An 18,630-nucleotide genomic window follows, 5' to 3' on the forward strand; every position below is an offset into this window, starting at 1 on the left:
AGAGAATTTATTATGTGCATGCAACTTGTTGTGTACTCCATGTGTATCTTTTTACAAAAGATAGTATCAAAACTAGACACAAAAAATAAGCAATATCAAGAATCATGCACTACACAAGGTGTTCATAATATCCCCTTATTTAATTATAGGTGGATCTAGGACACTTCAACACCACAAAAAAGTATGTCTTTATTAAGTATTTAAGTACATCAACCTTTCATCTTTACAAAATCTTCGTTGAAACTTCTTAAGCACAAAGTTTGAGAACTCCTTGGAGGCAAATTGCGTTCAAAAACTAGATGTTCACTAACTCAATTTCTCTCAAAGTGAAATATTACTTTGGATTACAACAATGACTTTCTCCAAAAAAATCACTTATCACTCCAAATACAAAACACTTAACGCTCCAAAAAAAAAAAAAAAAATTACCTTTTATCACTCTTCACCATAGATCTCCGCATCTTAATTCTCCTTTAACAAATTTCATTGAATATTCCTTGCCTCCAAACATAAAGTTTATATGCATTATCTCTAAAAAAACTTTAACTAATTTATGCCCACTTAAAACTCAAACATATTAAAATTTTGCATACATCCCTTTTAAAACAATTAATACAATTTGTAAGTCCCTCTTTTTCCTTATTCCTCCACAGGCTTAATATCACTTTATATAAAAAATCACTTTATGATGTAACTTAAAAAAGTGAAATAACGTTTACGAAGTCACTGAAATGATTTCAAAAATTAAAATTTTGTGCACTTTCCTTTTTTTTAAATCAACGCACACCTTATAAAGTGATTTTGTTGGAGAGACTAACGCACTTCCCATCTACGCATAGTTTTCTATGCAGATTCTAGCGTTGGTTCTTTTTTTTTAAACGTTGTTGGCTCCACACGTTGTTAGCCTAGCAATCGATCGTAGACCCTGAATTCAGCCTCGAAGACACCAGCGTGGGCAGCAACGTTCAGGAATCAGGAATGTTCTCCAGGCAGCAACGTTTTCATCGCTTTCACCTCTTTAAGCACGAAGTTGTCAAACCAATGGTCAAAAAGCGGATTGAGGATGTTGTCAGGGATAAGCAAGAAGTTGTTGTTGTCACCACCGAGATACAAGAGGAGCTTCTCTTGAAGATGGGCATTGATCCACACATTGGCATTGCTTGCTTGGGAAAGGTTAACACTGTTTATGAAAATGATCCGGAGCTGATGGTCCAATTTTATGACTTTATAAACCAAGAAGAGATGGCTTGTGATGAAGCAGAGTTAGGACCAGATGCCTACTCAGAAAAAATCCAGTATCAACAATGATTACGACAGCAGCAACAACAAAGTTTTGTTCACGTTCAGGCAGGAATTACGCTGATGCAGTGTGTTGAGCAAGCGTATATCGTGGCAAATTGTAAGGTCCCACCTTACCAACCATCAGTATTATACTAAGGCTGACTCAAAATGCGATTTAAGTTTAAGCTTTTAAGACGTAAAAGTTAATGCAAGGTTATACATCTATATTTTTATTTTTATTTTTATTGGTATTCTTTACACTACATACTAATTTCAACTAACTAACTAACCCATGGTAATATTAAACTTCTCATTAAGGCTACAGGGTCATGGTTCCTCAAGATCCAAAACTTACAACCATAAGTCTTAAAATCACATTTAAATGATAGGGTCTTTAATGGGATAAATAATATCAATATTTACAAACCACAATTTCCAATAAGCTAATTGTTCATTCTATTGCAATTAAGAGTGTTTAAGAGTGACTAATTTGATTTTGTTCTAGATAATATGCCTATGAATTCTTTGGTAAAACAAAGGGAAGAAAAACAAGATAATTCAACTTCTAAAGGAGTGGTTTCCAATTATTATGAATTCATATGTGAGCTAACAATTACAACATTTCACCTAACCAATTTCACTTGCATAGATGTTTACTTCAATGGAATCATCATGCTTATTCTTTGAGATATTTCAAAAAACACCTTGGTTGCAAATCCTAAATTTACTTAGTCATTTTTATAGACAATTCATAGATGTAATTAGCTACAACCATTGAAGCATTATGTCAAACAGTTTGCAAGCATGAAATGTACAGCCATTGAGGCATTTTGTCAAACACTTACAACCATAACCCTTAAGGTGATTTCACCAAAATTAACTAACATGAATCTAAGATTACATAATTTCTTTTTCTTTGTCAGTAATGTCAAGAAGTGAACCTAATACATAAGTAGAACTGTCATCCATCTTGATTGCTACATATACAAAAATTTAGGCACATAATGACTATAAATATTTAAGAATTTTTACAAATAGCTCGCAGCGATGTAGCTATAGCCAATGGGAATTTTGAACAATGGTTAGCAGTCACAAAACAAACTGCTAACTATTAAACTATCAAACAAGCAGTCACACGTTTATTAAACTATCAATGTATTAATCATCGATACTTTAAAATAATAAGTCCAAGTTTATATAACATATTGATTTGATATAAAAAGATTACTAGGTAAATCACAACTACAAAAAAAAAGCAGCAAGAGAAACCACCAGGGAGCAACAACAAATTTGTAAAATATAGAAGATTACAAAACTGGATTCTGAAACTCTGTGTTTTGAAATCAAAGTTGGGGCGACATCGCCATAAGGTACAGATACCCCCTAAATTTAAAATAAATCAAAACAGAAACGCCCAGAAATGCGATTATTTAAAATCATAACCAAAAACAAATTCATACTATCTCATTTATCCCTTTTGTCAAACATATACTCTGAAAACTTATCCATAGCTGTAAAAAAAGAAGCAAAACCCAAATTTATGCTATTAACATGTTTTCATAAAACTCATGGCAGCCTGAATGCTTCAGCCATTAAGACATAATGTAAATCAACTTGCAATGAAATTGTACAAAAAAAAAAACTTACATAAAATAAACTGCAGTTATTGAAAAATTCCTTCAACATTTAGTGTGCAGCATTTGATATGCATCTAAGTTTCAGTCAACAACCAAATAAGAAAAACCATGTAATGAACTACAAAAAGAAACACAATATAATGTTGTCAACATACCTAGGAGTGAATTTATACAACTCAAAAAATGGGAGCATGCTCCAACTCCAATGAGAGTATGCTCCAGCTCCAATATCCTTACCAACTCATTGTGAACCACCCGGTTTTCCTCCCAACCATATCCAAGAAGAACTTCTCCCCCCGGAACCCCTGAGCTGCAAAATCTCACAAGCAGTACCAAAAGACAACAATAGAGAGATTTTCAAGGCAAACTAAGGAAGCAAATTTTCACTTCGTCTCAATACCACTCATGGCCAACCTCAATAACTAGAGAACTTAGGGTTTTAACAATAATTTCAGATTTATTATGGAAGCAATTGGCTACTCTTCATATCTCTCCCTCTCACTATTTTCCTCAAGTCTCTTCCACTCTTGGCCTCCTAATCCCCAAGTGAGAATACATGAGACTCATATATAGGAGGAGTAATGTGCATGCATTGGATTCCATTTAGAGGAGTGTAACTTATGCCATTAAGGAGAGGTATGCATGCCTTAGTTAAGGAGAGTGTAACATATGCATTAAAGAGAGCGTAAGAGGAATACTTTATGACATATTTTTAATGAGTGAAAAGGAATATGCCATTCTTTGATGAGTGCATAAAATAGAGTATAATGAATTATTTAAAAGAGAGAGAGAGCAAGAGAGAGAGAGAGAGAGAGCCATGAGAGTCATGAAGGAGATGTGTGAATTGATTGAGGAGATAAAATTGACTTGTAATTCCCTTTTAATAATAATATCATATTCTCGTAAAAGGTAATAATAATATTAATAATATTGAGGATTCAATCAAGATTGAACTATTACAATTGATTAATGATAATTTAATTTGTTTTTCTTCGACTCCACTTGATTACCAATTTATGTAAAGTGAATTACTATTTTTGGACAGTCGTGTTTGAGATGCTAGACATGAATTTCTATTTTTAGAAAGTAATTCCAGAATTGTGAGAATGAAATTTTATTTAAGGAAATTTAGCCATGGGTGGTATTTTTATTTTGGAGAATAGGGGTTCCACACCCCTATTTCATGCATCTTCGTACCTTAGTAGATTGAGGACTTCGCGCCCTGATCTACTCCAAAGATCCAAGCTTCCACAACTTGATCTTTTTAAATATTCAGTACTCCACGCCCTAAATATACAAGACTCCACGTCTTTATCTTTCTTGGATTTAGGACTCCACACCCTAATTTCCATGCCCTCTCATCTAGTGTGCTTTGAAACTTTGCGTTTCTCCTTATGGTATTGATTGTGAGCTTTTACCCATCTGATGGTTCGCTGGTAAGACCTTGTTCAAAGACCTGCACACATTACAATCTCATAGATCAAAGGAATCAAATGAATTTCATAATGAAATTAACTTAATCACATTTTACCCAGAATGGTGCATGGCTTCCACATTCATTTTGGTTTTGAAGAAATGACTTCCACAATAATTCATAATTGAACATCCTTGTTGGAAAATGACCAGGTTCCCTACCACATCCTGCTTAGTACAATATTAGACATATATAATCACACAAATCATGTATCATCCATAAATCGTAATTAACCATCTATTCCTCATAATCATGAGAATCCATGGGTATATGTGTCTCAATCTTGGATCACCATCCATGTCATACACCTGCTTCATAAATCAGATACAAACAGAAAACCATATGTATAATGTTTTACTTAACCAAAACCATCTAATACAGATAATCAATGATGCCATATATAAGAGGAAATATAACTATATAAAACATTGTTCCCCAATCCAGTGATCAATCTGTCATACATAAACATAAAAGGAAATATAACTATGTATGTAAAACATTATTCCTCAATCAAGTGATCAACCTATCATATATATATAACCCTTGATAGGAGTGACAAAACTATACTAGAAAAATAGGACACTACATACTCCCCCTCTTGGAGTAAACTTGGCCTGAAGTTTAACTAAAAAAAAAAGGAAACTCAAGACGCATAGAAGATGCATCTTCCCAAGTGGCGGAACTAGGACTATACGGGTCCCATTGGACCTTTACTTGGTCCACCATGTGACGTTTGAGTTGTTGAGTGCGATGGTCCAAAATGAAAATTGGCGCTGCCTTAAGAGTTCCTTCGTCCGTTACCTGTAATTGATGCCAATCTAAAATGTGAGAAGGATCATGAACATACTTACGTAGTACCAAAATATGAAATACATCATGCATACGATGAAAGACTGGTGGTAAAGCAAGACAATATGCCACAAGTCCAACCCTTTTGATGATCTCAAAAGGCCCAACAAATCAAGGAGAGAGATTAGATCCTTCCCAAACCTGATAGAGATTTTCTGAGGTTTTACTCAAAGAAAAACAAATTCCCCTTCTTTAAAACTACAATCCACTTTGTTCATATCAGCGTAGCTCTTTTTTCTATCATGTGCTTGCTTTAATCTTTGCCTTATACGACACACTTTTTCTTCCATTTCTTGAAGAATTTCAGGACGTACTGAGATTCTGTCCTCTAATCTATCCCAACTTAAAGGTGTTCTGCATGGTCTTCCATACAATAAATCATAAGGTGCCATACCAAGGGAGTGGTGATAATTGTTACTGTAAGCAAACTCCACTATAGGAAGATAATCTTCCCACTCAGATTGTTGATCCATTACATACATTCTAAACATGTCCTCTAGCACTTAATTTACTCTTCAGTTTGGCCATCAGTCTCCGAATGATAAGTTGTACTGAGATTTAATTGTGTCTGAAGGGCTCCCTGGAAACTAGTCCAAAATCTTCCTGTAAATATAGAGGCCCTATCTGATATGATTTTCTTAGGAAAACCATGAAGTCTAACACCTCCTTGATAAATAATTGTGCTATTTCAGATGCTTTGTAAGTATCTCTGACGGGTATAAATGGGCACTCTTATTAAGTTTATCTACCACCACCAAAATGGAGTTATGCCTTTTGGTTGTTTCAGATAATTCAACAATAAAGTCCATAGATATTGCTTCCCATTTGGACTCAGGAATGTTATGCGACTGCAACAATCTTGCTGGATAACCATGTTTTGCTTTAACTCGCTGAAATTCCAAACATTTTGCCACAAAATTTGCTACATCCTTCTTCATGCCTGCCCAAAAGAAAATTTTCTTTAAATCAGCATACATCTTCTGGACTCCCGGGTGAGCCATATATGTTGCACAGTGAGCTTCTTTCAAAATGAACTCACGAAGCCCATCTTGATCTGGAACTACAATCTTTTGCATGAATCTCACCATACCATCGTCATCACAAGAATACCCTTCTACCTTGTTTTTCTTAGCCCCCTCCCCAGAAAGAGAAACTTTAACTTCCTTGCACCATTCATCTACATCTTGTGCCCTCAAGATGTGCTCCCATAAATCAATCTTCAATGGAATTACTGAAAATATTCGTGGTCTTCGACTGAGTGCATCGGCTACTTTGTTCAATGTACCCTTGATGTAAGTTATGTCAAAATCATATTCACTTAGGAGTTCTGACCACCTTCTTTGCCTAGCATTTAGATCACTTTGAGTAAATATATGTTGCAAACCTCTGTGATCTATTTTCAATTCAAATTTCTTTCCCACCAGATAATGTCGCCAAAGTCGTAAGGCATGAACTATAGCTGCTAGTTCTAGATCATGGGTTGCATAGTTTTCCTCATGCGTCCTTAACTTCCTAGAGGCATATGCAATCACCCTACCATCTTGTGATAATACCACACCCAATCCATCTTTTGATGCATTGGTACATACTATGAATGGTTTATCCATATCTGGAACCTTAAGTATCGAATTTGTAGTCAAACATTGTTTGAGCTTGGAAAATGCTTACTCACACTCATTTGTCCAATTAAATCGTACTCCCTTCCTAAGAAATGAAGTGATAAGGTTGGCTATTTTTGAAAACCCCTCCACAAATCTCTGATATTATCTTGCCATACCCATGAAGCTACGCACTTCATGCACATTAGAGGGTGTTGACCATTCTGAAATTGCATCGATCTTTGCTAAGTCAACAACAATGCCTTCACTGGAGATAATGTGTCCAAGATAATGGATTTTTGATTGGAAAAAAGAACATTTGGACATTTTTGCATAAATTTTATTTTCTCTTAAGCATTGTAACACCAATCTCAGGTGTTGCTCATGCTCTTATGGGGACTTTGAATAGATTAGGATGTCATCGACGAATACTTGTACAAATTTGTCCAAGTAATTCCTAAATACAGCATTCATCAAACTCATAAACACTCCTGGGGCATTAGATAACCCAAAAGGAACAAACACAAACTCATAATGACCAAAACGAGTTCGAAAAGCAGTTTTGGAAATATCCTCTTCTTTAACTCTGAGCTAATGATATCCAGATCGAAGATCGATCTTGGAGAATACGGTGGCTCCCTTCATTTGATCAAATAGATCATCAATGTGAGGCAAAGGATATTGATTTCTAATAGTTACTCAATTCAATTTCCTATAGTCAACATCTTTCTTCTTTACAAATATCACTGGAGCTCCCCAAGGTGAAACACTAGGTCTAATCATACCCTTGTCCAATAACTCTTGAAGTTGCACTTGCAACTCACGAAGTTCAACAATAGACATTCGGTAGGGAGCTTTGGATATAGGTTCAATACCAGGCTTTAGCTCTATGGAGAAGTCAATCTCTCACTTTGGAGGTAAACCAGGCAACTCCTCTGGAAAGACATCGGAGAATTCTGAAAGGAAGAGATATTGTTCAAAGGATGAAAGCTCTCCCTCATTTAAATTCGTTACAGCATACATTTGACATCTTTTCCTAAGACTTCTCTTCATCTGTAAGAATGAGATAAGTCTTAAAGAAAGAAGTCTCCTTTCCCCATGGATAACCATAGATTAGCCCTCATCACTCAAAAAATGAAGGGTTTTGCGCTTCGAAAACTAAGAACAACCCAATGGGCTTCAAGGCAGTCCATCCCAATTATCACATCATAGTGACCAAGTGGCATCACATAAAGATTCAAATTTGTGACACACACTCCCAAGTCTAAAGGGCACTCTTGCACTAAGCATTCAACCTTTTGAGATCGCCCTGAGGCCATCTAAACCTGATCAAAATCATTTTGCTCTATCGCCACCAATTTACATTTCAATAAAGCATTAGGAGAAATAAAACTTTTAGTTGTGCCAGGATCAATCAAAATAGTAACAACCATACCATTTAGCTTACCTGATGCTTCAAGCACTATAGACTGATGCTCGACCTGGCGATTTTGCACAACTGCATGAATCCTATGGGCTCTGCCCATATCTCTAACAGTGGCTTGTTCCTGCTCTGATTGTGCTTCAGTCTTCTTTTCAGGGAAATCTCGCTCATAATGAGGTCCTCCACAAGTGCAACATCCATTAGTGGGAGAAGTTTTCATAAATTTGACCCTTTTATTAGGTGATTCTTGAGTGCGAGCATTACTTTGTTGAAGATGTTGCCTTGGGTTATTTCTTTGGTTCTTAAAAGTATGATTCTTTTGAAATCCCTGATGATGTGAACCACCTAACTTATGTCTTACATATTGGCCTCCCCTTCGAGGAGGTTTCCCATGGAATGATAGATTTGGGGTTTTATCACCCCTTTTTTTCCCTAATAATTCTTCCTCGGCTATAATTGCTTGTTGCACTACCTCATGCAACGTAGTAGGCCTCAAAATGCGCACATTTTCCTTTATAATATGATTCAATCCATACAAAAACTTTTTTACCTTGAGGGCTTCAGTATTTAGATGGGTAGCATATCTAATAAACTCCATGAATCATGCTTCATATTCAAGGATTGTCTTAGTTCCTTGCTTAAGATCATGGAACTCATTCAATTTCCTCTCCAAGTATTTAGCAGAAAGGTACTTTGTTCGAAATTCCTCTTCAAATCATTCCCATGTCAAGGTAGACATGGAGTATCCCAATTGGGATTCTAAGTTCATCCACCATAATAGTGCACTCTCCTTAAGTTGGTATATAGCCAACTTTTCCTTTTGGTTGCTAGAATAATTCCGCAACTCAAGACATAGGCACATGTTTTCCAACCAAGCTTCTGCTACCTCCCCTTTTGTGGTACCCTAAAAAATAGGAAGCTTAACTTTTTCCAACTCTCTATGTACATCTCCATCAGATGGTATTTCTTGCCTCTCTAATTGAGATGAAGAACCAGGCACTGAAGGATTTCCCCCAACCCTACTAATCAAGAATTCAGTTATCTTTTGGAAAGATAACATCATATCCCTTACTTCCCTGATGGATATTTGCTCAGATTCTTTATCTTGGGGAGGTGGAGATGAAACTTCCTTCCTCATCCTTGATGTTCTTTCCATGATTACTTAACCTAACCAAGGAAAAATTTAGGTAAGTAAATAAATAATAGTAGGCAAGCCCTAGGTCCTAGAGTTTTAACCTGCTCTGATACCATATGTAAGGTCCCACCTTACCAACCATCAGTATTATACTAAGGCTGACTCAAAATGTGATTTAAGTTTAAGTTTTTAAGACGTAAAAGTTAATGCAAGGTTATATATATATATTTGTATTTGTATTTTTATTGGTATTCTTTACACTACATACTAATTTCTACAAACTAACTAACCCATGGTAATATTAAACTTCTCATTAAGGCTACAGGGTCATGGTTCCTCAAAATCCAAAACTGACAACCATAAGTCTTAAAATCACATTTAAATGATAGGGTCTTTAGTGGGATAAATAATATCAATATTTACAAACCACAATTTCCAATAAGTTAATTGTTCATTCTATTGCAATTAAGAGTGTTTAAGAGTGACTAATTTGATTTTGTTCTAGATAATATGTCTATGAATTCTTTGGTAAAACAAAGGGAAGAAAAACAAGATAATTCAACTTCTAAAGGAGTGGTTTCCAATTATTATGAATTCATATGTGAGCTAACAATTACAACATTTTACCTAACCATTTTGCCTTGCATGGATTTTTACTTCAATGGAATCATCATGCTTATTCTTTGAGATATTTCCAAAAACACCTTGGTTGCAAATCCTAAATTTACTTAGTCATTTTTATAGACAAGTCATAGATGTAATTAGCTACAACCATTGAAGCATTATGTCAAACAATTTGCAAGCATGAAATGTACATCCATTGAGGCATTTTTTCAAACACTTACAACCATAAACCTTAAGGCAATTTCACCAAAATTAACTAACATGAATATAAGATTACATAATTTCTTTTTCTTTGTCAGTAATGTCAAAAAGTGAACCTAATACATAAGTAGAACTATCATCCATCTTGATTGCTGCATACAAAAATTTAGGCACATAATGACTATAAATATTTAACAATTTTTCCAAATAGCTCGCAGCAATGTAGCTACAACCATTGGGAATTTTGAACAACGGTTAGCAGTCACAAAACAAGTTGCTAACTATTAAACTATCAAACAAGCAGTCACAAGTTTATTAAACTATCAATGTATTAACCATTGATACTTTAAAATAATAATTCCAAGTTTATATAACATACTGTTTTCATATAAAAAGATTACCAGGTAAATCACAGCTACAAAAAAAAAAGCAGCAAGAGAAACCACCAGGCAGTAGCAGCAAATCTGTAAAATATAGAAGATTACAGAACCGCATTCTGAAACTCTGTTTTTTGAAATCAAAGTTGGGGCGACATGACCATAAGGTACAGATACCCCCTAAAGTTAAAATAAAGTGAAACGGGAACGCCTAGAAATGTGATTATTTAAAACCACAACCAAAAACAAATTCATACTATCTCATTTATCTCTTTTGTCAAACATATACTCTGAAAACTTATCTACAACTGTAAAAAAAAAAAGGAAAACCCAAATTTATGCTATTAACATGTTTTCATAAAACTCATGCAGCCTGAATGCTTTAGCCATTAAGACATGATGTAAATCAACTTGCAATGAAATTGTACAAAAAAAAATTACATAAAATAAACTACAGTTATTGCAAAATTCCTTCAACATTTAGTGTGCAGCATTTGATATACATCTAAGTTTCAGTCAACAACCAAATAAGCAAAACCATGTAATGAACTACAAAAGAAACACAATATAATGTTGTCAACATACCTGGTAGTGAATTTATACAACTCAAAAAATGGGAGTATGCTCCAACTCCAATGAGAGTATGCTCCAACTCCAATATCCTTACCAACTCATTGTGAACCACTCGATTTTCCTCTCAACCATATCCAGGAAGAAATTCTCCCCCTGGAACCCTTGAGCTACAAAAGCTCACAAGCAGTACCAAAAGACAACTGTAGAGAGATTTGCAAGGCAAACTAAGGAAGCAACTTTTCACTTCCTCTCAATACCACTCATGGCCAACCTCAATAGCTAGAGATCTTAGGATTTTAAAAATAATTTCAGATTTATTATGGAAGCAATTGGCTACTCTCCATATCTCTCCCTCTCACTATTTTCCTCAAGTCTCTTCCACTCTTGGCCTCCTAATCCCCAAGTGAGAATACATGAGACTCATATATAGGAGGAGCAACCAATTCTTGTCATAAATGAGTAATGTGCATGCATTGGATTCCATTTAGAGTGTAACATATGCATTAAAGAGAGCGTAAGAGGAATATTTTATGACATATTTTTAATGAGTGAAAAGGAATATGCCATTCTTTGATGAGTGCATAAAATAGCATATAATGAATTATTTAAAAGAGAGAGAGAGAGAGAGCCATGAGAGTCATGAAGGAGATGTGTGAATTGATTGAGGAGACAAAATTGACTTGTAATTCCTTTTTAATAATAATATCGTAGTCTCGTAAAAGATAATAATAATATTAATAATGTTGAGGATTCAATCAAGATTGAACTATTAGGATTGATTAATGATAAGTTAATTCCTTTTTCTTCAACTTCGCTTGATTACCAATTTATGTAAAGTGATTTACTATTTTTGGAAAGTCATGTTTGAGACGCTGGACATGACTTTCTATTTTTAGAAAGTCATTCCAGAATTGTGAGAATGAAATTTTATTTAAGGAAATTCATCCAGGAGGGGTATTTTTCTTTTGGAGAATAGGGGTTCGACACCCCTATTTCATGCATCTTCGTGCCTTAGTAGATTGAGGACTTCACACCTTAATCTACTCCAAAGGTCCAAGCTTCCACAACTTGATCTTTTTAAATATTCAGGACTCTACTCCCTAAATATACAAGACTCCACGTCTTTATATTTCTTGGATTTAGCACTCCACGCCCTAATTTCCATGCCCTCTCATCTATTGTGCTTTGAAACTTTGTGTTTCTCCTTATGGTACTGATTGTGAGCTTTTACCCATCTGACGGTTCGCTGGTAAGGCCTTATTCAAAGACCTGCACACATTACAATCTCATAGATCAAAGGAATCAAATGAATTTCATAATGAAATTAACTTAATCACATTTTACCTAGAATGGTGCATGACTTCCACAATCATTTTGGTTTTGAAGAAATGACTTCCACAGTCATTCATAATTGAACATCCTTGTTGGAAAATGACCAAGTACCCTACCACATCCTGCTTAGTACAATATTAAACATATATAATCACACAAATCATGTATCATCCATAAATCATAAATAACCATCTATTCCGCATAACCATGAGAATCCATGGGTATATGTGTCTCAATCTTGGATCACCATCCATGTCATACACCTGCTTCATAAATCAGATACAAACAGAAAAACATATGTATAATATTTTACTTAACCAAAACCATCTAATACAAATAATCAATGATGCCATATATAAGAGGAAATATAACTATATAAAACATTGTTCCCCAATCCAGTGATCAATCTGTCATACATAAACATAAAAGGAAATATAACTATGTATGTAAAACATTATTCCTCAATCAAGTGGTCAACCTATCATATATATATATAACCCTTGATAGGAGTGACAAAACTATACTAGAAAAATAGGACACTACACAAATAGATTCAAACGACAATAGTTCAGGTTGCCGATCATTCATGTAGATTTCACATTGATCTGATCCACACTCAGTGGATTCCTCGCAGGCTCCTTCACACGACTTCTTCATCCAAAAGCTCCATGAGTCTCTTCAAAGCTTTGTTTTCATTATAATTCTGCTCCATGATAAGATTTTCCACGTTGACAGCAGTTAACAATCAAAATATCACAATCAAATGACCAATTAAAAATTTCCATAACAATCAGCATTCCACAGAAGCCAAAAGCCAAATAATTATCAGTGCCCAAGAGAGTAGAAAATTGACAAATGTAAAAAAACCACGCAACATCCTTTTCTATAAACACAGTGAACACCGTTGCACACAACATACTCCATTGCACGCAAAATCCTCTGGACAAATACCGATTCTTCTCTTTCGCTTCACCAAATAGTTGTGTCTCTCTTATTTTCATTATGGAATCGCAGATACTGCGTTACTTTCTCAGCGATCAGAATGAGAATAATCCTTGCAGTATGGTGCCTTTCCTTCTGATGCAAACCCACGAGAAATTAATGGCCCCATGGCACTATTTTCATGAGTATGTGCTCGAAGGCGAAGGCTGGGAGGGAACTTTCATGAAGGCCCATGGGAAAGATGTATGGGCTTATTGCATGGACGATTCAAATCTTCTCCCTCATCAATCAGCGCTACCAATTGACTGCTCTTCTCAGGTGGCGTAATTGATAGACAGTGCTTCATTTCTCCATCGTTGGTAGTTGCATCATGGATTCAAGTCCTTTCTAGTAGTGTATTTCAACAACAATAGCAGTCTCACGGCTCTCATTCTGCAGCGTCCATACTGAGTAGCTTGCGGTTCAGTTTCAACTACAACAGATAGCTCACAACCTTGCTCTGATACCACATGTAGAATACTAAATAAAATTAACACACATAAAAAAAAAATACAAGAGACATAGAAAATAGCGAAAAAAGACCTCAACCTTACTGTATTCCTCTCTCATAAGCCAATGCACAAATAATGATAATAATACAAATAAATACATGAGGAATTTTGTCTCAAGATAGTACGTCTATCTTGGACACTATGGTTGAGAAAATCTCTCAACTAAACACTAATCTAGGAGCCTAACTAGTTGGAGAGAATATCTCAACCAACTATGACTAAATTGACTCCTACCCATGAGGAACAAACTCAATCTATAAAGGTAGGATTAAATCCTAACTTTCATGATTTTAATTAATTTAATTATTTTGACTTAGAATTGTTTTAACATATGAGAGTGAGGCTAACAAATAGGAAAATAATTGTTATTAACATTTGCAAAAGCCAACCAAGTCAGGGACTTCCATGTACCACCCGACCATAGATTAGTTTGAACCAAATCTTCCTTTTAGTCAATCACTCACATTCCATATTCCAAGAATGAATATGGGATCTCTTGGGATAAACCAAGACATAAACAACCAAGGGAATCTAAAGGGTAAACCACCTCCACCCTCAAACTACCACGATCTCGCCAACATCGGTCGAAAATCACAAAGCCAAAACAAGCCTAGATGCCTCTGAATTTATTCACCATACCCATAGGAATTTTCTTGTCTCCACCCACCCATTGAGGGATTCCCAAAGAAAAACATCTCCACCCCCAACCCTTGGGAATTTTCCTGAGACCACCTCAACTGGTTCCAAAACCTTTTGGCAATCTAAAGCTAAACCAATAAATAAATCCCATCACACCATGGTTATCCAAGAAATGGTAAGGCAAGCCTGAAACTATTGTCAAACTAGGAAAAACCCATGTCAATGACATCAAATAAAAGAAATAAACAAATGCATGTACCATGCATTCACACCTCAACTAATAAATCACGCATGCAACATGTTACCTGCAAAATCTTGTTTTTGAAGCCGATGATCCAACCTTCTCCTTGTTTTCCTTTGATTTTCTTGCTTGCTTTTTCCTCTTGATGCTCCCTCTCTTTTTCTAAAACTAATTCCAAACACAAACTAACAAAAGTTGTGAACTAGTTCTCTGAAGCCTTTTAATTATTGATGTCTCTAGTTTCTTCATTGTCCTTCATTTTTCCTATACTTTCCCTTGCATGAAAATATGTGTCTCTTCCCCTTCCTTTTCTCCTATTTTCCTTTATTTCTCATAATTAAATGCCAATTATTGTCTCTTTGCCTTTGCCAATTTCTATAGCCATTAATAAACTGAAACTGATTACCACTATAGTGTTTTTCCCAACATTCATCTTGGAATACGTGTCCTATGACCTTGGTCTTATTTTTCCTTTATTAAACTTTATTACATGAACTTTAACCCGGGATTGTTGTAAACCCCTCCCCCTTAGAGGAACATCGTGCTCGTTGTTCTATGACACTATGACCAACATGTTAGCACCTAAATTTGCCTTAGGCTGAAGGAAGGCAAAAATTCAGGGTAACCACAAACCACGCTCGATCTGGTAGCTAGCCCTACCAGAACAAGAGAGGGCTCTCTCCAAGTCACGCTCAGGAAAATAAATGATAGGGTCTGAGATGACTAGAAAATGAATACTGATATTAGGCTAGATAAATAAATGTGATAGAGGTATTTTGATGAATGACTGAGTTTTCTGGGATGTGTGGGGGCCAAGGAACAACATGAGCAGAGAATTTAACTCAAAGACGCAGATTATTTCGTGAGGCAAGATAGGGAAAAGTCTAGAAATTATATTCGAAATAACATGAAATGGAGAGATTGTTTAAGAGTGTGAAGAGGGCATAAATACATGAATCGTTTTCAACAGAAGAAAACATAGAACGTGAAAACTATCCCAAGGCAGAGCAGTACATTGAATTCTACCTTTTTTACTCAGAAAGCTTTCACTGGAAATGAATATCAATGAAAATACGAAACATAACGAAATACATATGAAACATAAAGAAGATACATATGCTAAACTCACGCCACAGGAATCTCATGAACCAGAGCTGCAATCTTTCATTAATTCTCTATCAAAATATATAATGAGTGACTGGGTCTCTCTCCCACAGTTCCCAGAAATTCCAACCCTTTACAAAATGACTCTCAATACAATAAATAAGCTTCGCCATGAGAAGGTCGATCAACCCAGGAAGTGAAGAGCCAACCATCAACAGTTACATTCAATTTTCTATGAAGACCAATTGGAAAAAAGCAAATATGAACATAGATTTTGTGGGTGGCTGTTCGCCCTCATTTGGCCACTTGGATAGAAGCCAAAAATGTTTTTTAAACTTTGCCTTTAATGCCGGGAAAAATGTATTGTAAATGAGTGGGCCCACTTGGAGAAAATTGCAAATCGAAATTTCGCGAAGCGGGCGCGATTTTGGCCTTTGGGTGTATGTGCGCCGCGCCAAAAACTGTATGTGTCGCGCTACTTTGGAGCTGGTTTTGAGGCCCTTGCAAAAGTCCAAATTGAGCCCAAGTGTGCTTGTTGGAAATCCCCACCTGTCTAATCTCTAACCCAAGTGCAATTTCTGAATTTGGTGCCCATTTTCCCCTCCAAAACTGCAATCTCACAAGAGTGCTTCTTGTGTCAATAGGGGCAGACAGGTCATTTTTTGGGTGTTTTTGACCTCCTGAGGACTCAAAACTAGCCCAAAATTCTGGGAAATGCACCAACAGTCATGATTTTCCATGGAAAATCCAAAAATTCAAACCTTTTGTCATTTGGAGCTCCCTATTGTAAGCGTGGGCCAAGTGGCGCGGCGCATAGGGAGAAAAACCCTGTTTTTTGCTCAAAAGTTTCCAAGAACGCCAAAAATGCCCAAAATTTTTTGAAATCTGGGCTGGAGCTTCCTTATCAAGTGTTATGTTGGGCCAAAGAGGCTTCAGCCAATATCTAAAGTCGATCGAGCTGCCTTTTCCTCTTTTGCTTCTTGATTGCCTTCCTCAATTTCGCCTTCAAATTCCTGATTCGGGCCTTGCATACTTTGTTTCGCGCCATGTAGTGGAAAGCCACGTGTCTTAGAAATGCATGGTCCTTGGCGGCCTTGTCCATCAATCTCCCCAAGTGCATGTTAACTCTCTTGAGATTGGCCTCCCGATCCTCATTAATCTCTTGCTCCAATGACGTGAGCTCAACTCTTCTCCTTTGTGCAGCTTGGCGATGCTCACGAATGTTTTGTAGCTCCATGATCGCTTGCTGATCCTCCAGCTATTTGTTCCTTTGCTCCAGATATTTCATGTTCCATTTGGCTCTTTCCAAATCAAGGGACAAGGCTTGAATCTCTGCTTGCTGCTCCTGGATGATCTCTTTAAGCTGTGCACTTGTTGGTTCTGTATCTGTATCATCATCATGAAGGAGAATGAATTTGTTCTCTCATTCACCTGATGGCTCACCTGAAGGCCCCTCATCCTGCATTGGCTCCTTGCCTTTGTCCTGTTCCTGTGATGCTGATGGAGGAAGCGAGGCCCCTTCCACCCCGGGTGGAGATAACACTCGCTTTGCCGCTGCAAACAAACGTCTGGTGCCCTTCTAATATGTGATGAAAACTGGCACACTAGCAGTCTCATAGCGCTCATACCGATGAGAAGGTTCACCCTCATGCTTCACCTCTGTTACTCTCCGTGAAGCTCTGAATAAATCACGCAAGATGAAATCATCCCAAGTGATGCCCTGCAATCCAAGCTGATGAACCACCAAAATCTTGATAAGAGCAAAATGATAGACATTGTTAAGTTGCTGCTGAGGTGTTTTGCGCTGTATAAAGGTGGTCATCCTCTCCACGTTTCGGCAAATGAAATACAGAATGTTCATCATCCGTACCCTAGTGAAATGCATGAGCAACCTGATGTGGTAATCATAAAGACGAAAGAACCCTCCCTCACAGCTGAAATATTTCATGATCAATCTCATCAGTGGAGCATATTCATCCTTTAGATACCAAAATGGGAACACTCTCTTGAGATGCCTTAAGAAACTGGTTTGATGTATTACTCATAATGCTGTCGGTCAATCTTCTTTTTCTTGTGCCATGGTTCACCAATGTTCGGTATACCAGTTGCCAATGAGACGGATTCTGGTGTAAGTGTGAAGGTGACACCAGCCAAGATAGCTTGATCTCCATGCAAGTGCAGCACAAAAAGACAAGCCAACTCATGATGAAATTGTATACTTGCCACCTTTTGACAAAACTCATAGCATCACTGATGCTGAAAACATGACATAGCAAGAGGACAGGCCTGCAATTCTGTAAGGGTGGTCGGTTCCTCTCTCACATGTCTGCCACTTTTATGAGGCCTCCGGGGTGCCTGTTCTTCCAAGGGAGAGTCACTTTGGGTTTCCACCTCATAATCCGATGAATGCTCAGATGCCATGACTGCTATACAAAATACCCTGAAGACAAGATGACTGCTGTGTATGAACTGTGTTTGAACTGCTCTTTTGATGTGTTGAAATCTGCCACCAAGGGGAAAATGCAACAAGGGACTATTAGTAAGGGGAATAATATGAAGGGATTAGGCGCTATGAGGAGGGATTTTATTTAGGGAGTAGGGTGTTTAGGAGATTTTATATAGGGTAGGGTTTGGGGTGTTAGGAAAATT

At 36.6% G+C, this 18,630-nt stretch overlaps 1 protein-coding gene across 1 annotated transcript; it reads left to right on the forward strand.

Moving 5' to 3' along the window:
* The first annotated feature begins 978 nt into the window (after window positions 1-978).
* On the forward strand, window positions 979-1,308 carry LOC149141937 (uncharacterized). The gene has a single exon (XM_089451366.1). The coding sequence runs from the start codon at window positions 979-981 to the stop codon at window positions 1,306-1,308; it is 330 nt and encodes a 109-aa protein (XP_089307492.1).
* The last annotated feature ends 17,322 nt before the right edge of the window (window positions 1,309-18,630 follow it).

The sequence above is a fragment of the Pinus tabuliformis genome, chromosome X, assembly GCF_031772625.1.
Source record: "Pinus tabuliformis cultivar Carrire ecotype Pingquan chromosome X, CPIR1, whole genome shotgun sequence".
Taxonomy (NCBI): Eukaryota; Viridiplantae; Streptophyta; class Pinopsida; order Pinales; family Pinaceae; genus Pinus; species Pinus tabuliformis.